General features: G+C 37.9%; 1 protein-coding gene across 11 annotated transcripts in view; it reads left to right on the top strand.

Annotated features, from left to right (window-relative positions):
- Positions 1 to 26,971, top strand: part of psd3l (pleckstrin and Sec7 domain containing 3, like) — a 243,279-nt gene that overhangs the window by 130,273 nt on the left and 86,035 nt on the right. For 7 of the 11 annotated variants that reach the window (XM_068223894.2, XM_073914406.1, XM_068223895.2 and 4 more), the window contains 2 exons: positions 1,500 to 1,558; positions 16,153 to 16,242. In XM_068223894.2, the coding sequence (XP_068079995.1) occupies positions 1,500 to 1,558; positions 16,153 to 16,242 (149 nt within the window). Of the gene's footprint in view, positions 1 to 1,499; positions 1,559 to 16,152; positions 16,985 to 26,971 lie in introns of all 11 variants that reach the window. The other 4 variants (XR_012386108.1, XR_012386110.1, XR_012386111.1 and 1 more) reach the window with 1 other exon arrangement.

Genomic DNA, 26,971 nt, shown 5'->3' on the forward strand with positions numbered 1-26,971 from the left:
AACAGAAAATCTTAATGGAATTTAAATAAGTGAATCATGATTCAGTTGACGTTACTGTAATACATTTTTTAGATCATGATAATGTTTTAACTGCCTGAAATTACTATTGCTCACTACATAATGTTGAGTCCTAAAATCCTTGTTAAAGATCTGAACTTCCCATCACTACTGTGTATCTAACCTCAGAAGCAGCCTTGCACACATATTGTACTTAAGGCTACTATCTTGTGGGCTATTGTATTTGAATTTGAGGGTGGGTAGATGGTAGTGGTAGATGATAGTGTTGATGGTGTGTGTCCTCCGAATACCTGTTTCAAAAAATGTAGGAATGAGTTTTTATTATACAATATTTATTCTGTTGATTTTGAATCTTGCACTTAACAAATTTCCTTATTTAGAAAAAAAAACCCCACTAAAACTAATACTGAAGCTAATAAAAACTAAACTAAAACTAAATAATTTCAAAATATACAAGCTAATAAAATCTACCTCTAAATACTAATAAAACTGAATTAAACAAAAAGTCAAATCGAAATCGAAACTAATACTAATGAAAAATCCAAAGCTATTATAACCTTGTTCCCAATTAGAAAAATACTACAAACTATAAAATGCTATTTATGAAAATACTTAAATAACACACAAATACAAATGCCCAACACAAGCGGGCTGCGTTCCAGACCAGTTCAGCTTGATGATGTATAATGTCTCCGACATCGCCTGTAGTCCCATTTAATAACTTGATAGCAACATTCTTATTAAAGAAATGTAACCCTTTTAAAAAAATCAAGAGTGTGGTGTAACTGATGTATTTTATGTCGTAGAGAAAAACGTGAAAGCATCTTAAGTCTGTGTTAGCCATGGACATTATTTAAGCTATTTAACCAAAATCCAATTGACAAAACCATTGACTTTAGGACGAGGGAACCGGAACTGCTAAAATGTTAACTCGCCGGGGTTTTGCATACCAATTGACATCGTAGTTCCTCCACTCTTTTTTTTTTGACATGGGAAAGTAAAAATCTATTTCTTTTTTCTAATTTCTATATTCGAATTTTTTTTTAGCATTTAGCACTGTATATGTCTAGAAATGTCTTAAAGTCTTAATTTTTACTTGGTGAAACCTGCAGAAACCCTGTACATGAATTCTATAAGTAAAACTGTTGTGTTTGCTAGTTCTCCCTTTGATGAATCCAATCATTTGAAGTAGTTCCTCCACTAATTCTCCATAAAACACGATCGTGTCTAATCGCTCATTCACTATCACTCCGCCGTGTTTCTTCCATAGCAACCGTCTTAGTAACAGCTACGACCAGTATATGGGTAAAAGCTAAAGCATCTCCTTGTTGCTAAGACTGTTGCCATGGAAGTGATGTTAGACTTTGTCTCCTGATGCAGAGATGAATGTGTGTAATATCAGAAGTTATGATAAAAAAAATTGTTTGACCTGAATGCGAGTGCGTTCGTGATGTGACCAAATGTTTCATTGATGCTTGCAGATGGAGTTCATTGCCTTACCTGTGCACTAATGCTGCTCAACACAGACCTTCATGGCCCTGTAAGTAACCTCTGACCCTCTTCTAGAGTTACTCATACTAACAGCCGAATCAAACATGACAGTTTGTTTCACCTTTGCCATAAGAACATGAATTCAGACATCATTTGACCTAATCAGATCCTGTTCTTAACAAATCCCACTGGAGGAGGAGATGTTTTATCTTCATGTATTAGGAATTGCAGAAGAAGTTGTGAATATATCTGAATATACAGTTGAAGTCAGAATGATTAGAATTATTAGACCCCCTGAATTATTAGACTGCTTGTTTATTTTTTCCCCAATTTCTGTTTAATGGAGAGAAGATTTCTTCAACACATTTCTAAACATAACAATTTTAATAACTCATTTCTAATAGCTGATTTATTTTGTCTTTGCCATGATGACAGTAAATTATATTTAACTAGATATTTTCAAGATGCTATACAGCTTAAAGTGACATTTAAAGGCTAGGTTAACTAGGTAACTAGGTTAATTAGGTTTACTAGGCAGGCTAGGGTAATTAGACAAGGCATTGTATAACAGTGGTTTGTTCTGTAGACTATAGGAAATAAATATACCTAAAGGTGGTAATAATTTTGACCCTAAAATGTTTTTTTTATTTTTATTTTATACCATAGTAATTTGGTAGTGTTTGCTTTGGCTTTTTCTGGCTTAATTATTGTGCTATCCTGATTGCAACAGAGAAACACTGGGAAATCCCATGTCGTTCAGCCTTATAATATTAAAATGTGAGCAAAATCATCTGTTTTTTTTAATCACTTTAGACATTACCCTAGAGAATCATTCAAATACTTGCTCTAAAATGACATTGGTGAAGTAGCAATGGTTTCTGCTGTTCTCATGTCAGCTGCAGATGTGAATGAATGATGGAAGAAAGTAGTTCCTCATACAAAAGGATTTTGAGACTCTCTGTGTTTGATTTTCTTTTTTATACACATGATTATCCCGTCGAACTGTTGTATAAATGCAATATCACACTCGTAGCAGTGCGATATAGCTGTGTATTGTCACTTGTTGGGGGCACTAAGGCACGTCCCCTACCAGTGACAATCAGGGCTTGACATTAACTTTTTTGATCACCAGCCAAAGTGGCTAGTAGTTTTCCAACGTGACTAACCACTCTGCATTTTCACTAGCCGCAATTTTGTTGTTGGGAAAATATTTTTATATGCATAAATATGATTTAGACGTGCTAAAATTACTTGATTTAGATTTTGTGTTTTGTTCACATGCCTCCTCATTCATTTCACATTTTGTGTGTCGTGTATGAGCAAATAGGTCATGGTTTCATAGTGTTATACTGCAATTAGTTTTTATTTCACATGACTTTTCAGAACTCAAAATTAAGGATTTACCAAATTTATCTCAAACCACACCAAATAATAATTACTTTTTAGTCACAAATTTTAAATGTGTCAAAACAAGCTCAATATAGCTGTATACTATACTTTTTATTTAACAAAACATTTCTTTAAAAATAATTATTGTCATGCATCAAAAATATGCACAGTAAACTGTCCTTGCTAAAGGTCTCTCAGATCACCAGTTAACTACACATAAATGTAGAGTTAATCTCATATTATAGCAATATTGTTTAAAAAAAAAAGATAATTAAACCATATAAAAAAATAACTGTAAGCAAAAGAAAGCAGGTGAAAAACATACTGTGAGAATTGAAGGATGATCACACGGTTAAGGCCAATTAATATGCTGTTCAAAGCGAAAGCAACCGGTGCTGCTTGCAAAAAGTCACATTTGAAGCTCTTGAAAGCAGCAAGACTGTGGGTGCATTAACATAACTTTTTTTTGTCTGACTATTTGAAAGAGAACCGATCACCGATGCGTTCCAGGCACGGTTGCTTCAAGCAAGGAAACAGGAGCGCGCATCACATCACCTGTTAGCTCGCGCGAACACAATTTTTTTTTGTTAGTCGTACTGCGTCTTACTGATTCTAAGATCACATTTACACGCATATTGGGTCATCCTTATAGTCGAACCCAGCTTTTAAGAAAACCACGATTTAAACATTATTTTCAACCAGCCAAAGTGGCTAGTGGGAGTCTAGTGAGACTGTCTAACCCGCCAAAGCTGAAATCTACCCGCATTTGACGGGTTAACGGGTGTTAATGTTAAGCCCTGGTGACAATATACCGGTGTATCACACTGCTATGAGTGTAATATGTCTCATTTTAATCTTTAAAATTGCTATATTGTTTCCATATTTAGATTTATATCACCTCCACCCGCAAGGAAAAAAAAAACACTTTTACATTTAATAAAGACTAGTAAATAAAATACAACAGTGAAAAGTCCTTACAATTAAAAACCTTGAAAATACATTACATACACAGCCATTATTTTCTCTAAATACTAATGTCACAGGATTAGTATGTCATTTCCTGAACAATCTGTTTTGGTCCGGAAAAAGATCAAATGTTCATGGTTAAACCAGTTTAATCTTCATGACCGATCTGAAATAAAGCTGCCTCATTTTGAGCCCAGGAGGAGAGCTAAAAGAAATGATTCAGATATATGTTCCACTATTAACTACAGTGAAAGAAAAGGAGAAAGTTTTGCACCCCCCCGCTGTTTCCTGAGTGAAATGTGAGGTGCATTCTGGGTTCTCTAAGAATAGCTCCTCTCATTGGTCTCCATGGAGTTTGATCATGTGTCTTGGAACTTACAGGACGCCGTGTTTTGAGTTTGACACATTCAGTAAAACGCATGTGCCATGGAGACGACGAGATTTCATGCCCACGGCGCAGCTCTGCTCTAGACGCTTTCATTTCAAACATTGTTTAGTTTCATGTCATGTGGGTGAATACAGCTGAAAGTTGCGCAGCCGTGGATCTTTTTTGAAATATATGCCAGACACCCACTCACAAATACATGGATACATTTGTGGAGGGAAGCGTTCTGCGTTTCTCACAGGTTATATAGAGACAGAGCAGGTGCAGATGGGTGAATCTCCTGAAAACCTGCCCTGGTCAGACATAATTTGATGGATGGATGGATGGATGGAGGAAATATATATTTTACACACAAAAGACATGAAAAAGCACAAAAGATATAATGTGGAACCATTAAAGACTTGAATACTCTCGGGATTTAGTATGGTAATGAACAGTTGTGGGGAGGTTACTTTGGAAATATAATAGATTACAGATTACAAATTACCCTATTTAAAATGTAGTGTACCTTATCAATTACTTTATAAAAGTAACGTAACTGATTACATCTGATTGAAATGCATAAGTTTTGCTATGGTTATGCCGTCTTTTCATTCGCTTATTTTACGTGGCCGCCATTTTAAAGAACCAAAGTGAGGCTGCGGTGGGAAAAAAACCCGGAAGTATCGGACCAGCACTGTAAACATTGCAGTAACATGCTGTGTACTACAAACCTCCAGCTGTTGCCGAGATTTCAAAATGCAGAAATGGTGTAACCATCACTTTAATAATATTCAGTAAGTTTATTTTAGACAATAAAAGCAATTTAGCATCAAACAAGATCACAATCTCAGTGATGCGCTTAAGTGTCCTCCTAGGCTTCTCATGGCACTAGTTAAACACCGTGAGGACGCTTTCCTGCTTCAGCCTATGTAACCCGGTGAGTGATAAACACTGCAGTCCTCTGCAGCACACCCTCGTGTTGTCTGTAATAGTGTTGTCCTGGTACTGAAGTTTTAAACCCGGCTATTTCCCGCTAACATGGAAGCGCTGCTGAGCGCGGATGACTCGACTGATCTTCAAGGCTTCGCGCTTCAGTCTCCGTGTATCTGTGTTTGGTTTGTGCTCAGTTTACCGCTCTTCACCCAGTGCAAACAAAGATACACAGACTCGTGAAGCAGCCGTCAAGATCAGTCGAGTCATCAAGCAGATCAAGCAGTGGGTGAACTGATGACCTTCTCGGCCAATCACAATCATTTCTGTTGAACACGTGAACACAGTGGCAAATCAGCGCTGTTTTAAGAAAGCCATCAACATTGCCCTAAATGTTAGCGCAAAATTGCCGTTTTTTCTTTTAATTCAGTATTGTGACAAGTCAATATAGTGAAAGAATCAGTTTATTAACTCGAGTTTGATAAATGCCATCTAAAACGTGTGTTTGGGAAAGAAAACGTTAGCTAACTAGTGCCATTTCCCTTACCTTAGCTGAAAATGAGCTCTGATATGCCTTTTTACATTCACCATTCATTCAGAACGGACCTTCGGGTCACCTGGAAGGCAGAGAAATAAAAAAAATGTGTTACTTTATCTTCGCTGATAGGATATACAGCCAGGTACACAACATTCCTATGTGACTCCCAATGATACTTCCGGGTTTCCTCCCACCGCAGCCTCGATTTCGCTTTTGAAAATGGTGGCCGCGTGAAATCAGTCTATACTACCCCGGAGTTTTCGAGCCCTGGAAACAGAGTGTTTTGAAAATGCTGAAGAGGCCATTTTGGTTTTAAAACGCTGCTGCGCCGTGTCTGTGTGGATGTGGAAATATGCAGACTTCTGAAAACTGAGGCATGGGTGCAAACATTCCCTGATTGGAGCTTTTTCTCAATATTAAGTGCACAAATGTTAGTCGTGCACCCTTTCATTAAATTCAGACTTTGATATGGAAAACAAACACTCGAGGACACGTCGGGTAAATCTTTAAAGGGAACAGTGTTCTTTATAATGTCATTTACATCACCCTGCAGGCTACTTAGCCCCTGTCACACATACAGACAGAAAGGTCTGTAGGTGTAAACAGCCCCTTTTTGAAAATACCGGAAAATTCGTTCCGGCAATTTTCTGGAAAGAGAAGTTGTAACATTACCGATAATTTGCCGGAATGCTGCGCTGTGTGAACGCAGAAGGAAGATTGCTGGAAAAAATCGCATTCACGTCTAGAACACGCTGATGTGAAATTGGCTATTTTAGCCAATCAGAACACTCAGACGCATTCACGTCTGCGAGGTTAATAAAAATAAAAGCTTTTGAATATTTTTCCAGACACATTTAGCTGCTAGATGTTAGTCAGATAACATTTCTGTTTTTTCTTAATGCCAACTGCGTAAAACAGTTATCGATAAAATGCTTATGATAAGCCGTTGTTTGTTTACCTTTAAGCTCGGATGCGTGTGCGTGTGCTTCCAGGTCCAAGCGCTCTATAAAACTGTATGGGGAGACTCGTGATATGGTAATAATAAACATTTACACATTAAAGCGATGTAATACATTTTTTAAATTTTGGTATTTGTGATGCAGCAAGCCCAGCGATAGTTGTGTACGCTGTGAGTTTATATAAAATTAACTTTAATGTTTTATAGGAATAAAAAGTTATCATAAACTAATATTTTCTCAGTTCAAATGAGTGGCGGCTTGGACTCGGAAACAGTATTACAATCGTCACCAACACGTCATCACTTAACAAGCGGATGTAGTCAAATGTTTACAAACACAAGCGCAGGCGTTGTCACTTTCTTACCAATAAAATGAAAAGATGATGTAAGGAACTGCCTATTTTCATTTTCATATCAACTTAAAAGACACTGTTGAGGCATCATGTAGCTACATATTTATATGAACGTCATCTTCACTGTATGCATATTTATTAAAAAAAGCCTATAACATAACTGCCTCCTTTCATTTTTATTGAAAAATACGAAACACACTATCTTTTGCTGAATATCAGTTTTAATAATCTATATAGACTATTATAAAAGTATAATGTACAATAAGTTTATACAATATAGGAAATAAAGGCAAGCAATAAGTCAAATGTGGAGAATCAGTGTAAGTGGTTACATAAATTAATATATTAACTTTGCGCTCAGCCAAAACACGTTACCTGAGAACAAGTAATAGATTCAAAAGACCATTAGATAAAGACAAGATGAATTACATATCACGTTTAACAACTATAGTGAGATGAGATCCAGTGGTAGATACTTGATTACCTGTCAGACGCGTGCTGCTCTCATCTGGGGAGGTGTGCTCAAAGAACCCGCTGACTGTCTGGAGCTCAGACAGTGCGCTTGTGGTCACGTGATGTGCGTTTTCAGTGGTGTAGTGTGGATGGAGATCTTTTCAGAAGCACTAGTGTGGACATGGATTATTTTCATTCTAAAATGCAATTTTAACACTAATACTTTTTAGTCTAAACAGGGTCTTAGATTTGTTGGGCAACTTGCTGCATTTTTAGAGTTGACTCAAATTTTAAACCAAGTACTTGACTTGATTTATGTTGAGTCAACTCAAAAAGCTTTGAAACAAACTGCCTTACTATTTGAAGTTGAGTCAACTTTTTTTTTTTTTTTACAGTGTAGAAGGATTGCTGAAAATGGACAGGGAATATTTTTAGTGTTATGTTCATTGCACAATGAGTCCGACATAAAAAATAAATTAAATTGACTTCATATTGTGTCAATCACATGTACACACTTCCTTCTGAACTTTCGTCTGCCATAAAAAATGTGATAAAAAAGACTGTTTGATTTGTCAGTATTTTTTTTTTTTTTGCATCCAAAGAAAGAGTTTTGAAAGGTGTGTTGACAAATTGGAATAACCGTACAAGCAAACGTTAAAATCCAGATTGCTGTAACTCAGCCCAGAGCACTTTACGACAAACCAAGTGTGTAATATAAAGACTGAATGTAGCAGATGGCTAAGAACCACTTCTGTAGCCTATTGTAAACTGGTTTCAGTGCCTTTGCCATGCCACTATTTGGCATCTATGTGTGTGTGTGTCTCTATACCTTTGATGTACTGCCAGTTTCTGTTCAGGATTAATTTGTTTACGGAAATGTGTGTGATGTGGCTGCGGTATCACAAACAAAATATCAAATGCCATTGAGTTCCTGAAATAAACATTTAATTTCAGGACAGTCCCACACATCTCTTTGGTAAGTTGGTGAACTCTCCTTCTTTTTCATTCAGTGGACTGGACACACACAATATTTCCTTTTTTATTTTTATTTATTTGTTTATTTTTTGAAGAGAGAGGAGAACAAAAGCATCACTGCTTTAATTGACTCCAATTTATTTATTCTTTGCTATTAATTTTATTTGTAACTGATTAATTCATATGCACTGGACTGAGTGTACAAGGCTTTTGTGTGACAAATTGTCGGGACATGATTGGAAAAAATAAAAAACTGAAAATGAAAATTTCAGACTTCAGTGTGCAAAGACCTTCATAGAAAACATTTAAATAAATTAATTAATAAATATGAAAATGCTGTCCGTTTCGTCATAATTTTTTTTTGGTATTTTATCCATAACAGCATTAAAAAAAAAATCATTTAAATAAATAAAAATAAGCTAAGCAGATCTTTTCAGCATTGATTGTGTAACAAAATAGTAGTTTTTCGAGCAATTAATCAGCATGTTGGTTATTGCTGGAGGATTATGTGACTAATAATGCAAAAAAATTCAGCTTTGCTTTTATATATTCATAAGATATTTGTAGAATATACATTATAATAATAATATATTCGTTGATTTTCTTTCAGCTTAGCCCCTTATTTATCAGGGGTTGCCACAGTGGAAGGAACCGCCAACTATTCCAGCGTGTGTTTTACACAGTGGATGTCCTTTCAGCCACAACCTAGTACCCGGAAAACACTTTTGCACTCATACACTACGGCCAGTTTAGTTTACCCAATTCACATATAGCACATGTCTATGGACTGTGGGGGAAACCCGAATAATGACTAAAAGTAAGTCTTTGAGAACGGGTTTCACAAGCCAGGTGACGCATTAGACCAGGGGCTCATCTCCTGTTTCCGAAACGCATCACAAACTGCTTGAGAAACTGTTGTACTATGATTATTGGTGATGAAAATAAATTGTGTCCAATCAGATGTGCTTGTGTTTACTAGCTGATTATTCAGTTAAACATTAATTTTGAACTGTAGGCCTACATAAGCTCCAAACCGCCATTTTTGATTACCTTAATCTGACTAAAGTAAAAACTAAACTAAACAGAAATGATCTAAGACATGTGGAGTATGCAGATGTTAGTGACATTATTGCTGTAAACACCGCAATCAAACTATTACCGTCATGTAGGACTTTTCGTCACATTTTCTGACAAGATCCACACACGAGGCTGTCAGTAAAGGATCACACACATTGCAAAATGCGAAAGTTTTTTCTTTTGATTCGGCGTACATTATTAAGTTCCAAAACACTCTCACCAGTCCTTACTCCTTATTTGCATTTAATACCCCAGTTTGTTACGGGGGCATGAAGGAAATTTTCATGATTGAAAGTGAAACTGCCGAACTGCAGTTAAAGGTTCACGAAACCCTTGAGTGCTTTTTTTTTTATTTTTTATTTTTAGATTTTAACAGATTTGAGTGTGTTGAGCATCAGTTAAGACAACGTTAGCACCTGTCAGCTTCAATTGTGGGGAAAACTGGATAATTTTGAGCTTTTGTCAGCTAATTTCAGCTTCCGGGTTTAAAATTATTTTTGTGGCGGGATCAAAATCTGCGACGTAGCGCAAAACTGCAAGTGCAAAGATGACACGTCGGTTTCTCAGTATTAATCATAGTCAAGTTTTCTTATCCTATTAGAAGATCCGGTTTCTTAATTATTCATAAGAGCACATGCTTTCCGAAGGCAAGGCAGACCTGCCAATGCCAAGCTGTGAGACATGGACCCACGGCATGCAGTATTTAACTGTTCATGAAGGGTCGTATGTGTTTGTTTCCATTGTCCACAGGGTTTGTTGTATGTTTTTCCCCGCGATGCTGTCAGGGCCAATACAGCAAAGCTGTTTGTGTGCAGCAAGCATTTTTGTCGGGAGAGCAGTACGAGAATTGGAGAATGGCGGACGTTGTCTTTTATCAGGAGTTAGTTTACACTTAGACACATCGCCGTGCTGCTGTGTTTGTCTAAATCCTCCAGATTACCAGCAGGGCTAATGGTTAAAACAGACATGGCAAGAGACCTGCTGCACTTGCAGGGCAAGAGTCTGCATTCAGACCTGGGGATTGAGGGAGAAGTCCTCATTTATAGTTTTTATACAACCACAATTATCTTTATAATGATATATGTTGTGGTTATGTGTATTGACTGTGTATTATATTGTAATTGTTACATTGTTGCTCTTTGTTCTTGGTGCGGTTCGCTTTCACACGGCAAAGTTTCAAAAAGGACCAAAAGAGCTGAAACAAGTCACGTGTGAGTAAACTCTCCTCACATTTGTCAGTTTCAGGGTTTATTTCGCAGAGTCTCGCTCAGCTGTAAGGTGGGGGGGGGAGTAAGAGCTGTCTGAAAAGCGAGGAGGGATGCGGTGAGGAGGGGTGAGAAGGGTGTGCAACATATTTGAGGACCGGGAGGGAGACGCGCGATTTCCGGGAGAAAATCACTTGTTTGCGGGCATCCGGGAGTCTCTGTGCAGTTTTGGAAGACTCCCGAAACTTCCAAGAGACTTAGGATGTCTGTTGAATGACCTCCCGCCCTACTCAAGTCTCTCTTCACATAGCCGTATGCCTATTATTACATATCTATAAAACACTGTGATATAACCAGGGCCGGCGCTTCCATAAAGGCGACCTAGGCGGCTGCCTAGGGCGGCATTATAGAGAGGGCGGCGTCCGTGACACCTCCCTTACCACCCGCGTACCCGCGTCCTCAGTTATGTCCGCGACACCTCCCTCACCACCCGTGTCCTCAGATATATTCGCGCATAAGCGACAGAATAGAGAGGGCGGCGTCAGTGACACCTCCATCATCACCCGCGTGTCCTCCGTGCATAGGGCGGCAGAATAGTGGTCCGCGACACCCGCGCGTCCTCAGTTATATCCGCGCATAGGGCGGCAGAATAGAGAGGGCAGCGTCCGCAACACCCCCCTCCCTCCCTCAGCACCCGCGCGTCCTCAGTTATATCCCCGCATAGGACGGCAGAATAGAGAGGGCAGCATCCGCGACACAAGGGCGGCAGAATAGAGATCCGCGACACCTCACTTCATTTTCATAACCGGTCACTTTCGTTTTCACATTGGGGTTGAGGGCGGAGTGATCGTCCTCTGCCTAGAGCGGCAGTTCAGCTTGCTCCGGCCCTGGATATAACCGGGCTCGGATCGTGTCGTTTTCTCACTAAAATCGATCCGCTCCAGAGTTCGTTCCATAGCGTTTGTTTTGGCACGGATCCGAGCATGATTGGTGGTTTTACATATGCCAAACTAATCGCGCTAACTGGGCAAACGAGACAGTTCCGAAACAAAAGTCTGGTGTTTAATGGTAATCTTTTACATTTCCATATAGTAATAATATTGGAAGTATTGGGGCAGTGGAATAGACATGTTTAAATTCTTTATGTGATTATGATCAAACGTGGGTTTTATCTATTGAGTATGATGTATTGTTCTTGCTAAAATAGCGATTTACTCTCAGTCGGTCTTTGCTGACTTTGTGATCTGGTGTGCGTACAGCAGACCTATGTCAGATCGAACAGAAGGAGAAAAATGGTTTGATGTGCCGTTTAAGTGATGGACGACATCAAGTTCCAGCATTATTTCTGTGATGAAACTGCAGTGTGAGATCTTGCGGAGTCGTGCATTTCGAAGCAGCCTGCGTCTCTCTTTGATATCTCGTGCCAGTCTGAACATTTGTCAGTGCCATCCACCTACAAACTCGGCTGGTGCTGGCAGGAACAGTAAAGTCAGTGGAACAAACACCGTCTGCGCTTTATTTTAGACTGCAAACGGCCGCTCCTTCACTCTTTGTCTGTGACATTATGAAAGCAGCAATTTGACGCTGTGAAGGAGAAATCAAGGTCCAGACAGAGTAATTGTAGAGAATGTATAATAGCCGCAGTCAGTAAACGTGGTAACCGTAGGTGCTTAAAGCGCTCCCATAAATCCTGAGTTACACTGTAGATTAGCTTCAGTGTTATTCATATGGTGAGCTGCTCTGTCAGACTTCATATGTGCTGCTGTGACATTTTCTGGCATGTTATATAAGCTGCAGCAAAATGTTTTTTCCCCCCACAGGACAAGCACAGATGTAATGTTTGAACTGTAACGCATAGTGGCTGTGGGTCTTTAAAGTTCACTTGAAATGCAAAATTCAGTGTTTATTTTGCCATCTCACATTGTTATTCTTGAGGTTGATAACTAATTCGTGGAAGTTAATGTACAGAAAATAAATGCTTGTTGTGGTAATCTTTAATAAAAGTCTGCTCATTTGCTTCCTTGTTTGGAGTGGCGATTCTTCTGTTGACAAAGCACAGATGTAATGCTTGAACTGTAACGCATAGTGGCTGTGGGTCTTTAAAGTCTGCTTGAAATCCAAATTTCAGGGTTTATTTTGCCAGCTCACATTGTTATTCTTGAGGTTGATGACTAATTCGTGGAAGTTAATGTACAGAAAATAAATGTTTGTTGTGGTAATTTTTAATGAAAGTCTGCTCATTTGCTTCCGTGTTTCGAGTGGCGATTCTTCTGTTGACTTTAGCCTGAGGTCTTCCATAGGAACTGTATATTAGCCTTTCTTGCCATTGAGTTTGCAATGAGGGAATTAGGGCTGCACGATATTGGAAAAATTGACATTGCGATATTTTATTTATCTGCGAAATATATTGCGATATACATTGCAAAAAATGCTTTTCTTACTTAGATTTTTTGTCTTTTTTCTAGTCCAAATATCTAAAACTTCTTATATAAAGAAGCATTTTCTAGGCAAGTGAAACATATTGACTTGTTTTCAGAAAAAATATGCTAATATTACGTTTTTCTTTAAAACAAGCTAAATAATCTGCCAATGGGTTAAGCAAAATAATCTTGTTTTTTCTTTTGACATAGGATTATTTTCCTTACCCCATTGGCAGATTATCGACAAAATCGATGTGCTAACTGTATTTTAGATCTTAAAATAGGCCTAAAATATATTTTCTGGTGTTTAATTTTGCATGAGCAAATAGCAGTATAGCTTAAATGACATATTTTTAAGAGATTATCATTCATACCTGCAGCACATGTGAGAGGTGGATCCTTGGCAAATCCACTTACTCACGCACTATACCTATTTCCTTTATAACACTGTAAACTTTGCAGGCCGATCATCTTTAAACTCAAAAGGAATTTTTAAGTGTCCTAACTTGACTGCTGCTGCACAATGGGATGTTTCTTTTCACAACTGTAAAAGTGCACTTTAGCCATGTCTAAATGAAAACAAACTTGCAAACTTGAAAAAAATTCAAAAGGGTTCTCCGTTTTGTCAATTTTTAAATTTTTAAAACCTTTTTTTTGTTGTCATTTTCCTTTTTTAAATAAGAATTTTTATTGGCAATATACATAACATTGTGTAGAATGTGAAATTACAAAGAATATCGGGACTTTTTTAAAAATTAGCAAAGACAAATAATAACAAAACAAAACAAACAAACAAACAAACAAAAAAATTGAAATACAACACACCCTGCCACCACCATCCATACAAGGTATAATTGTCACAAATTTTGTCAAAACATTTCTCATTTTGATGTTACGTAAAGAAAGTTGAAATGGTTGATGATAATAAAAACAGTAATGTCCAGAATGATGCACAAATAAATGACATTTACATATATGATAAAACATTATATTAGATTTCCGTTTTTGAAGTATACATTGTTTAGCTGCAGTGCTTGCAAGCAAAATAAAATAGCTGCTGTGGTAGGTCAACTGAAGTGAACTGATATCACCTAGTATCCAAATTTTAAGATCTGGATCAATTTGATTATTTGATATTCCAGAGGATGTTGCAATGACACACTTCCAGAATGTCTAAAAAACTGGACAGCTCCAGAGCATATGAAGAAATGTCCAAGTAGATATCTTACACCTTTGACACATGGCAGAGGTCTAAGTTTAGTCTATAGGGGGTGTAATATGTTCTATGCAAAATATTAAATAACATTTGTCTGTGTTTTGTGGTATTCCAATCACTTTCTGTGTGAGCACACTCCAAGTCTGATTCCCATTTTTGCTTTTTTAAGAATCTTTGGTGAACAGTGAGATTGTTATTTAGAATATTGTATTAGGAGAAAGTTAAATGTTTGGTCAATTTCCACTTAATTTCGATTATATTTATAATGATGAATATAATAAATTAAAGTATTAATCTTAGTGCAGACTACTGTGGGACTGTGCAGTGAACTAAACATTTTTATTAGGCTACAAATTTTCTAACTGAAAAAACGAATGTAATTACTGGCAGTTGTATCTCTGCTAAAATTAATGTAACAGCAAATTTCTTCTGTATTTTTTTTCTTTTAGGGCTCAAGAGAGTTGTATTTACAGAATGCAAATTATTTAGGAGGCGGCAATGCCCCCTTTTGTAACTTGTCACGATCGGTGGTTGGGGAAAAAGGGAGCGAGGACTCAAGTGCAGATAAATGGTAATTTATTATTAATAAAATAAACAGCAAAATAAACTACCCAGAGGGGGAAAACATTAACAAAACAAATAAACAAACAAACAAACTTGACTGCACAGGCTGGTAGGGATCAGGGCTGGAAACACACAACAAGACAAGGAGAGAAACGATGACATACTGTGACGAATGATGACAAACTGGCACAGAACAGCAGACATGAGGGGATTATAAGCAGACGTAAATTAACACAAACAGATGAACATAATTAACTAATAATGGGGTAACAAGGAGGGTGGGACTTCACAATAGATGGCAGAGCGCATGACACAGAGACAACAAAGCCATGCGCTCATATAAAACAGGATAAGAACATGTAGCCAATGAGAGAACTCATTAACCGCATGTTCATGACAACACAAGCACAACACTGAAGCACACAAAAGCACGTGACCACAATGTAAACACAGAGCCACGTGCTTTGACAACAGATGCAAGACACGAGCACACGATAGATAAACACCTTACCGTGCGCTCACACGTATGCAATGCGCATGTTTCATCTCAGCGTCAACCAAAACCGAAACCAACTAGACGAAGATGCTGAGAATGAAACAGTGCGATGGCGACAGGACAAAACACAAACACGAGTTCGAGGCACGCAGAGCCCGCATGGCTGCATCAAGCGGGAGCGCGCACACCCACAATGGCGCGCACACACAGAGACACACACAATGACAGAAACAGGACAAGACAGGGCTAGTGTCCGGACTCTGCCACCAAAACAAGAAATCACAAGACCAGAGTGGCAGAACCCTGACACTTGTGCGCTTAGTTCTGTTCAATTCATAGAATTGACAAAAAGAGATGATGGTGCACCAAAAATCTTTCTGCTTTCAGGAGCTTGATATAAAAAATGTCTTTTCGTTAGTGGCAACGGTAGCCTTTATTGGATTAATCAATCCCTGAGCAGATTAATAATAACTGACCTTACATCTATCTCAGTGAGTATGGTTCCCTGCGTTTAATGTCAGGCTCTATTCAGTCTGTACGTTTGATGAGAAAGCAGTATTGATTGATTTACAGCCATTGTAGGAATGCATTCTGGGAAGCATGAATTCATTAGAGGTCTCCTCCTCTGCTTCTGTCAGTGACGTAAGGTTGCGTCGAGCCCACAGGGTTAAATCAGGGTGATGCAGTGCCATTCTGTCCCATTAACAGCCCAATAAATGTTTCTCATGCCCTACAGAATATTGGGAAGAAGATGACGTGCCAGGAATTCATCAATAACCTGGACGGTCTCAACGGTGGACAAGATTTCCCACGGGAGCTGCTGAAGGTAAGCCTCAAACAAATCTCCCTATGTTCTTCCATGAGATCATTTGTGAAAGGATGCGTTGCGTTAAAAGCCATTTTGATGATACAAATAACGCAAAATGGAAATCAGCGGCTCCAGGTTGGTGAAGCCTGGCGATATTCTATAACACGCAATGGCATCTACTTTCTCTTGTTCTCATAAGAACATCTGATCTTTACTAATCAATTACCATCAACCTGATGTTTGTACACCTGATACAAGCCCAGGACAAAAGCGCTCTTGACTTGGATTCATTAGTAATAGATGCTGTTATAGGAGACATATATGAACAATTAGAGAGCCTGGAATCATGGAGCAAGAGTCTCTTCAACTGTTGCTCCAACATTACATTAGTCCAAAGAGAAAACTAAAGTAAAAATGCAACATTATATGGGCTCTATTTTAAGAGTCTAGGTGCAAAGTCTAGCGAGCGTGTCCAAGTCCACTTTTGCTATTATAAGGATGGAAAAATATGCTTTGCACCCTGGCACATGGTCTAACAGGGTTGTGCTTATTGTCTTAATGAGTTATGGGTGTGTTTTGAGCATAACGGGCTTTAAACCGAGTCTCATCTCCCATTTCCTTTAAGAGTTGGTTGTGTCACGACCTGGCAGATTTGCTATTTACATGGTGGATTTTGTAAGTGGAAAAACTGAATGCTTCACTAGTGAAACAGTTTTACAGTAGGTAAACAGACCATCTGCAGCGCGAGGATAAAGAACGAGCCTCCTCCATTCGGTCTCTTTAATTCCTCCTTTCTTTACTCCTTACTTTACTCCTTTACTTTGGTGGAGTAAGGAAACGGTTGAAACTCGCAACAGAAGACATCCATTAGCCTACATGTTTAACCTCTTAAGACCCAAGGTGTTTTTACATGCATTTTGTAATTTCTTTTTGCTATTTGGGCTTATTTGAACTTAATAAAAATACAAACCTAAGTATCATCTTTTGATATGATGTACTTTTAGAGAAAAATGATGTCCATATATGTGGACTCGTGGTCCGAATTTGCATAAACACTTTTTCCTGACAGTTTTAATGCAAATATAACACATACATATTTTTTGAACATGGTTTGACTATTAGAAAGTAAAAAAAAATGTTTTGCCAATTTGGACAGTTAAAATAATGTTTGGGACATTTCATATGCTGCAAAACAGTTGCAGGATGACACTGTATATCTGTAGCAAAATATAAAACATTCAAAATATTTTAAATAGCCACTTAAGAGCTAAAATGTGCTGTCCCAATTTGTGGCCACTAAGCCCTAGGATTTTAATTTCATTTGTTAAGCACAAGGATTTGTTTCAAAAGTAATTCGAAATTCAATTTTAATTTCCAGTAAACAAATAAATGAACAATAATAAAGAAGTGTGGTAAAACGATTATATATATTCAAACACACGCCCTATTCTTATGCCCCATATGGTGATGCATATGTCTCCAAAACCCGACATGTGGACAAATCTAAGTTTGTTTTTATTAAAAAAAATATAAATATGCAATAATTTTTGTTGATCAATGGAGCAGTCTATTTCAGTTCCTACAAAAATAGCAACGCACCAATAATGCACCTTAATACACCTCCTTTTTTACACCTGCACCCATGAGTCCACAAAGTCGTGCAAATGGATTTGCTATTTAAACAACGTGTCATAAAATGTGAAAATTAGGGTTTATTTAGGTTTTTTTTTATCAGGGTAATTAAAAAAGTATTTTATGTATCGTCAATTTAGTGGCTAATTCGTATGAGTTGAGTCATGCGAAAATGTAAGTTTTTAAAAAAGGCGTGGCTCCCAACCCCGCCCTTAAACCCTACCATCATTGGGTGATGAACAAATTGTACTAAATTGTACAAATTAGATTATACAAATTCATACGAATTATCCACTAAATCAAAAAGTTACGAATTGCTGTGAGATTGCTTTGGTATTGCTTTTATTTGTGAAGCGAGATTATTTTATAAAAATGATAGATGTAAACCTATTGTAAACCTCCAAAATAAATTTAGGAACAGTTAAAAGTATTTAGATAGCGGTCAATTGGCAGGTGCCAGTGTAAAGGACATTGCATTAAATATGTATAAATCTTTTTAGTTCAAGCATTCACTGCAAATTAAGTCTCTGAATTTGCTTTTGCTAGTCCCAGTCTAGTGTTTGATCTACAGATGCAGAAAAACATCAGAAAAGAATGTCAACTGTTGACAACTATGTTATATAAAAGCAATTATAGGTTTCTTGAACCAAAAAATATTAAATGCTCTAATTTTATTTTATTTTATTTCGTAGGTTCATCTTTTAAATTGGTCGCATAAATTGTGCTAAAATTATATCAAAACACACTGTAGTGCAGCATAATTGAAACGAGAATTAGTTAAAATGTCGCACATGTACTTTCTAGGGCCATTTAGGGATTACTGTACATTACTTAATGTCCTCAGGAATTCTAAATGTATATTGTAAGCTCATATCAAGGTGAGCAATTAATCGGTGCAAGTTAATCCACTGAAAAAAAAAAACAGTTTGTCTGTAATCTGTAATTAAAATCTGAAAATGTGCTTCCACTCTGGAATGACTTTTCTTTCTCTGATGATGTCAGTCTGACGGCTCGGCTGGAATATCCTTGACTGCTTTCCAACTGTTAGTTTGCCTCAAGTGAGAAATCTTCTAAAATGAAATGCAGTCCTGTATTCAACATTAATTTTAGCTGGCAATATGTTGCAATACTGAAGTGGCATAAGTAGAATCTTCCGGTAAAAAGGGAATTTAGATAATTACTTCTCTAAAAATTAAAACATGCTGCTAAACTGTTTGGTCACCAAGTAAATTAGTAAACCAAGTAAAAATGTTTGGGGTAAAGTATACACTACCTGACAAAAGTCTTGTTGCCTTTCCAAGTTCTAGGAACAACAAATAATAACTTGACTTCTAGTTGATCAATTGTGGCTTACATAAAAGGCAAATGCCTCTAGATTATGCTTATTTTATCTAAATAAAATATGATCATGCCTTGATTTAATGATTTAGTTAGGACAGTAAGGTCTGACTTTTTTTTTTTAGACAAAAGTCTTGTCATGTAACAGAAATAATGTACTGTATAGAATATAAAGTCATGGTGCAGTGGAGAAAGAGTTAATATTGTGGATGACTCCCATGAGCTTGGAGGACTGCATTTATACATCTCTGCAATGACTCAAACCACTTATTAATAGTCATCTGGAATGACAAAGAGAGCGTTCTTGCAGGACTTCCAGAGTTCATCAAGATTGTTTAGATTCATCTTCAATGTCTCTTCCTTCATCTTGCCCCAGACGTGCTCAATAATGTTCATGTCTGGTGACTGGGCTGGCCAATGCTGGAGCACCTTGACCTTTTTTGCTTTCAGGAAGTTTGATGTGGAGCGCTATCCTGCTGAAGAATTTGCCTTCTCCTTTGATTTGTAATGTAATAGGCAGCACTAATATCCTGATGCCATTCACATCTCTCGCACTCCCACATACTAAATGTAATCCCAAACCATGATTTTTCCTTCACCAAACTTTGATTTCTGTGAGAGTCTTGGGTCCATGCAGGTTCCAATAGGTCTTCTGCGGTATTTGTGATAATTGGGATGCAACTCAACAGATTATTCTTTGGTAAAAAATCTACCATTTGACACTTTTCCAAATGATCAACTAGAAGTTAAGTTATTATTTATTGCTTTTACAACTGGGATTGACGACAAGACTTTTGTCAGGTAGTGTAGGATTGGCGATACCACATTATTGAATGTGATAAGACACTGATATTTTGGTTCCACTTTATAAAAGGGTCTTAACTGCTATCTACTTTCAAATAAACACAATGTGTTGACTTTGTTTATAATGTATTACAGAACCCTTCTGGTGCTCTTGAGGTGGGATACGAGTAGGATTAGGGACAGGTTTGGTGGTATGGGTAGGTTTAAAGCTACGGTCACACTAGAGTTTGTGCGTGAGAAATTCTCTAGTACTGTCTAAAAGGGTCGGAATTAAACGAGATGATCAGACATTAAAAAAAGCGAGTGATTGGTCCATGTTTTAAATTTCTGTCCAGAAAGGTTATGTTTTGATCCTCGATTGGACTCACGCAGGCAAGTGATGTGATTTCGCTGGTCAAAATTCACCAAGCTTGAACTTTGCACTGCAGCGACCTGCGAAACTAGACACATTAAGGCTGATTTATATTTCTGCGTCAAACGCTCGTGTATGCTACGGCGTTGACGCATAGCCCTTCGCCGTGGCTGTCGGCGTCACTGACGTGCACCGCTTAAAAAATGTAACTACACGTAACAATGACGCGTAGCCCAAGCTCTGTAATTGGTCGACTTGGTAGCGCTGACGAGTCTGGGCGGGACCGAGAGCCGCGCGAATGGCGCGAGCAGGGCGCTAGCCCAATGGAGCGATTGTTTACAAGTGTGGAGTCCCGTGAAGGAGCTCTGGATGGAAAGTGTTGTTTTGTGTTTACCTCATGGTTAAAGTTGTTGCACGTCCGCCGATGAGCGAGTTTGAGCCACTTGTACATCCAGGAAGTGTTCAGGAAAAGCAAAACAGCAGCAAAGAAACTTGACACAGAGGAACATTAACACCTCACTGCCAACTAGCGTTTTGGAAGTGTAATGCAGACCAACAGAGACAGCGCGCAGAAGTATAAATGCTCAGCTATGCGCGTTGCATGCGCCGATGGTTACACCGGTCACTTGACGCAGAAGTATAAACCAGGCTGCGTGAAACTTGACACATGACCCTGTGTATGAATGGAAGTCTATGGGGGGAAAAGTCCAGTGTGACCACAGCTTAAGGGTGGGTTATTGTGTGTTGACATCACATTCTATTAATCCTAATAGAATATACAATAGCAACAACATAATCTGTGGACGCATTCACTGGTTTCTCCATTTAAAAGGCCCATTTGTTCTTCATCATTCAACTTTCAGTATTTAGCAATCTGAAGATCACTGGTTCCAGCTGATGTCACCTCTGACTGATTAGGTGTGTTGACTTGAAGCAGCTGTGCAGAGCGATCAGACAGATTTTCCTTTTGCAATCAAAAAGGAATTGAAAACGGAGTTTTGACACTTTCTGCTACCCACCGTGAATATTGAGCACTGTTTGTGTACTTTTTCCACAGATGAAGTGGAGTAGATGCAATATTTGTCAGATACACATTCTTTGGATGCTAACAAAAAATACACACATGTTATTCAGCACTTTTTTCAACTGCTGTACAAGAATAAAGTATAACATCAGTTTATATGATTTAAATCCCGGTAAATTTTGTCGGTTTTACCAGTTTTATTTTGATAAACTGTACACAAGGTAGCATTATAGTCACATTGAAAGAGGTTTAACTGTTATAAAAAATCAAAAGCTCAGAATACACACAAGAATCACATGACCACTCTGGTCTGACTCTGACCAATCATGAAAGAGCTTGCTATGGGAAAACAACGCTGTCTGATGATCGTCCTTTACACATCGCTATAAATATTTAGATGAGCAATATATATTGTGTTTATACAACAGTTCAAAGCCATAAATGCGTGTGTATATAAAAAAGAAAATACGGAGAGTCTCACAAACTCTTTTGTATGAGGAACTACTTTCTTCCACCATTCATTCACATCTGCAGCTGATGGTCAGAACAGCAGTTGGCAGTTCACAAACGTCACTTAAGAGCTGGTATTTGAATGATTCTCTAGCTTAATGTCTAAAGTGATGACAAAACAGGTCATTTGCTCACATTTTAGGATTATAAAGCATGCAATGCCATCAGTCCACAGAGATTTCCCTGTATTTCTCTGTTGCAATCAGGATATCGCAATAATTGACCCCCCAAAAAAGCCAAAGCTAAGCAAACACTATCAGTTTCTGTGACATAAATACAGCAATACAAAATACAAAAGATAGAGATTGGCTCAGAATGTCACTTATCTGATTTATAATGATTTGTTCAGCTGTAGTTTGACACTTAAGCTGTGGTCACACTCAAATTTGAGCATGCAAAAATCAGTCACACGGCACTGCGAAAAGGGGCGGGATTAAACAAGATGATTAGACGTTTAAAAAAGCAAACGATTGCTCCATATTTTACATTTCTGTACAAAGAAGTCATGTTTTGATTCTCGATTGGACTCACGCATTCAGGTGATGCGATTTCCCAGGTCAGAGTTCACCAAGCTTGAACTTTCCAACGCAGTGATCTGCAAAACTTGCAGCAGGAGCTTGCGTTTCTATTCGCATTCATTCATTCGCATGCGTATGAATGGAAGTCTATGGGGAGAAAAGTCCAGTCTGACCGCAGCTTTACTAGGCTTTCTAGAAACATCCGTGCAGGAGTGTTGAGGCAAATTGATCACTCCTGCTTTATGGTAACCTCATCACAATATGTGAGTATTTACATTTACATTTAGTCATTTGACAAAGGTTTTTGTCGAAAGCAACTTACAATTAAGGAGACATTTAGCAATTCAACAAGAAGAGGCAGTACCCCCAGAGGAAGTGCTAATTATTAGTATTTCGATGATTAAAATTAATTAAGACTTAATGCCCATTTAATAAAAAGTTATTCAGTGTCTGGGGGAATCTGTAATTGCTCCAGGATTTCTGCCCTTTTCATGAAGTGGTCAGATCTACTGTATGCGCCGCCTGCTAGACAATCCTCATCCATGATTTGTCTGATATGTCCGGTTTTGGCATGATCACTGCAGCTCAATCAGCGAAAGGCCAAAACAGCCCCATGTGGACTGGAGCTCAAATGAGCGTGATCTGCCAAAACAGCGGACATAAATAATTAAATACCCCCACTCCTCTTCCGGATAGCTCACCTCCCGGCCCTTTCTCTCCCGCTTTAATAAAACGAATGCTCTTCACACACTAACAGGATGTGTATTGCATGCTTAATAACTTGGCAGTAACTTTAGTGAGCACTTTATAAGACCGTTATATAAAGCTGCACCAAAACTGAGTGCCCTTGCCGAGCGTCTGTCGTGACTGTCCTCTGCCAGCTCCATGAGCTGGCTACTTTTATGAGCTTTTTATGGCCTGCTTGCAGGTATCCCAATCCTGAATGACTCAGACCATTCGCCTTAATGAGACAAGAGAAGAGTGATGTGCACTGCTTTACTTTTGCTGTCTTTTGGATGTTAGGTCACAAGAAGTGATGTAATTAATCTTGTCTAGGCTTAGTTCATTGCAGTGGAATGACGCGGATCGCATGTTTGGCAGATTTGCTTGATCATGTTGACATCTAGAAAACCAATCAGGCAAGTTTGTTAAGTTCAGAGTGGGCAAGGTCAGAATCATTTTGAAGTTGTTTTTCAACTCCTTTCAATGGCGCAGTCTGAGAAAATGGTTGTACAAGGTCAAGTTTTTCAGTTGTGTGACTCACCGTCTTGTTTCTGCTGCGAAATCCGCCTGCCAAAACTCAAAATATATTGATGGATCATTTTGTCCTTTCATATTTCTTAGTTGGCATCTGAAGGAACTCTGGTATATGGGTGACTGAAGCGCGTAGTGCCAGCAGCACCTTTGTAGCAGAATGGTTTATTATATTATTAAATCACAAGCAAGAAACAAAAAACAATGCTTTTAACTGTTTCCCTACCATTGACAAGATTTTCCATCCCTTATGGCACAGGAATTCAGTTCATCTTTATTTCTATAGTGCTTTTACAATGTAGATTGTGTCAAAGCAGCCTAACATAGAAGATTATACAGGGTTCCCGCGGGTTCTTAAAATGTCTTGAATTAAAATCCGGGAAATTAAGGTCTTAAAATGTCTTAAATTTACTGTAAAGTGGCTGTAGGTATTACATTTTCAGCCGATGTGCTTAATGACGATAGGGAAGCACAGTGGTCCAACGTAAAACATCTAATAGTTGATTAATTTAGTATGTGTGAAACAGGAGAGAAATGACAGTCTCCATGATTTATTAGCTTATTACGGTAGGTCGGCTACAGACGCTTGCGTCGGTCTGCACCTGCGTGCTGTCATTATGCAATTGTCGAGGTGAGGTTCAAAATGCAAAGATGAGAAAGTGTAAATTTAACGACGTGGCAATGAGGCAATCTGTAAATTATGCAAACAGACCTTTTCGTTAGGGACCATGGGGCTCAAAGCCGTCGAGTTGCACGTGAAAGGGGGAAAGCACCAGCGGTACTTTGCAGACGCTAGTCGTTGCGGGTCCAGTGACATCATTGAAGTAAAAACCGCAATCAAACTATTACCGTCATGTAGGACTTTTCTCCATGTTTTCCGATAAGAACCACACACACACGCAGCTGTCAGTAAAGGACTGCACAAACACACAAACACACACACACACATCGTGAAATGCTGAGTTTTTTTTCCATTTGGTGTGCGTTGTTAAATTATAAAACACTCTCACCAGTCCCTACTCCTTATTTGCGTGTAATACCCCAGTTTGTCACGTGGCATGAATGAAATGTTCATGAGTTATAGTAAAACTGCCGAACTGCAGTTAAAGTCAGGCATCCTGCTGATTTGATTCAGAAGGGCACTTTTTTTGTCAGATGGCTCACCGGTCAGGTATACATTCGCGCTAAAATATCAAGGTGAAAGTCATCATAGCTTGCGTAGAACAGACCCAGATCAAAACCCAACTTTGAGAATAGATTAACTGTGATAAGAGTCTTGCTTTAACTCAGCATGTTAACGCCGATAACAGCCCACCACTAATCTTAATACTTTTTAGATATTATTTTTTAATTCATTCATTCATTCATTTTCTTTTCCGCTTAGTCCCTTTGTTAATCCAGGAATGAATCGCCAACTTATCCAGCATATGTTTTACGCAGCGGATGCCCTTCTATCTGCAACCCATTACCGGGAAACATCCATTCACACTCATTCACACTAATACACCACAGACAATTTAGCGTACCCAATTCACCTGTACCACATGTTTTTGGACTGGGGGAAACCGGAGCACCCAGAGGAAACCCATGCTAACACGGGGAGAACATGCAAACTCCTCACAGAAACGCCAACTGACCCAGCCTTGGCTCGAACCAGTGAACTTCTTGCTGTGAGGCAAACATGCTACCCACTGCCTCACCGTGCAGCCACTTTTCAGATATTATTAGTCACTGAAATCATTTTAATAAAGTTTTATCCTATAACATAGTACAAGAATAGTTTTTATTTGAGCAAAACTTTTTTCTTCACTATTTAAAAGAATAGTTCACCCCAAAAAAAGAAAAAAAACATCATTTACATACTCAAGCCATTTTCAGAGTATTTTTTAATGTTTTATTTTAAAAAAAATGTCCGACAAACAGAGTAGTGAGTTGTGTCAGATTCAGAGTAGTGATTTTTATTCAGAACGGAATTTTCTTTTGGCTCATCCATGCTGTATAATGGTATAATGGCAAACTATCCATTTGAGGACAGATATATCACGCTCTGAATCAGTAGCTTGATAAGAGCATCTCAGAATGACTATGAAAACAGACTCCAGTAATCTTCAAAGCATCAGTGTCAGTGCTGTGAAGAGCTGTGCGGAACACTATGTCACAAATCTCATGCAGTATTAAATAGCTTTGATATCTATCAAATATCTAATTTCTCAGCCTGCTCTAGTTACATATTGAAATTTGCTAGCTTACCAGTGTATAACCGTTATATATAGCTGTGTTTATTATCATCGCCTTCTTTGTAGTTGTGACACGGTGGATCATTGCGACACAACTGGTGTTCAGAGGACACTTCATGCCTGTCATAGTGTTCAATCACTCTGTGTTCATGAGAAGGACAGCGTCGCTGAATATCTTCATGTATTTGTTAGAGGATCAGCTTAACTCTAAGACTCCTTTGGGGACTGAAAGTTATTGATAGTCTTAATAACTATTGTTGAGCTTGGTTTGTGTATTAGTGGTTTATTGTTATCTGTTATTATTGTGGTATATTATAATTCTGGGTTGTTTTTATGTACAGTTGAAGTCAGAATTCCCAAATGATGTTTAACAGAGCAAGGGAATTTTAACAGTTTGTTTGATAATCTGTTTTCTTCAGGATAAAGATTTATTTGTTTTTTTTTTAGCTAGAATAAAAGCATTAAAAAATATTTAAAAGCCATTTTAAGGTCAAAATTATAAGCCCCTTTAAGCTATATATTTTTTCGAAAGTCTACAGAACAAACCATCCCTATACAGTCATCTAATTACCCTAACCTGCGTAGTTAACCTAATTAATCTAGTTAGACCTTTACATGCCACTTTAAGCTGTATAGAAGAGTCTTGAAAAATATCTAGTCAAATATTATTTACTGTCATCATGCCAAAGATAAAATAAACCAGTTATTAGAAATGAGTTCTTAAAACTATTATGTGTAGAATAGGGCTGTCAACTAATTAAAAAAATTAGCTAATTAATCACAACTTTTTTGTAATTTAATCATGATTAATCACGAAAAGCCATATTTATTCCATAAATAAAAACACAGGTATGAATTTCAAAACAATCAATGCCAATAAAACACAAAAATTATTTTCATGTTGGATTTTAAGTGGACTACAAAAAAAAATCCAAAATACAGGCATTGCAAATATGGAAAATTATAATAAAAAACCAAGTATTGAATACAAACAATTGTACTCATTGTAAAGTTGTATTGCGAGTTGAAAACATTAATTATAAAGTAGAAACAATTTTGCTTAATCCTCCTTAAAGGT

The sequence above is a fragment of the Danio rerio genome, chromosome 10 (assembly GCF_049306965.1).
Source record: "Danio rerio strain Tuebingen ecotype United States chromosome 10, GRCz12tu, whole genome shotgun sequence".
Classification (NCBI taxonomy): domain Eukaryota; kingdom Metazoa; phylum Chordata; class Actinopteri; order Cypriniformes; family Danionidae; genus Danio; species Danio rerio.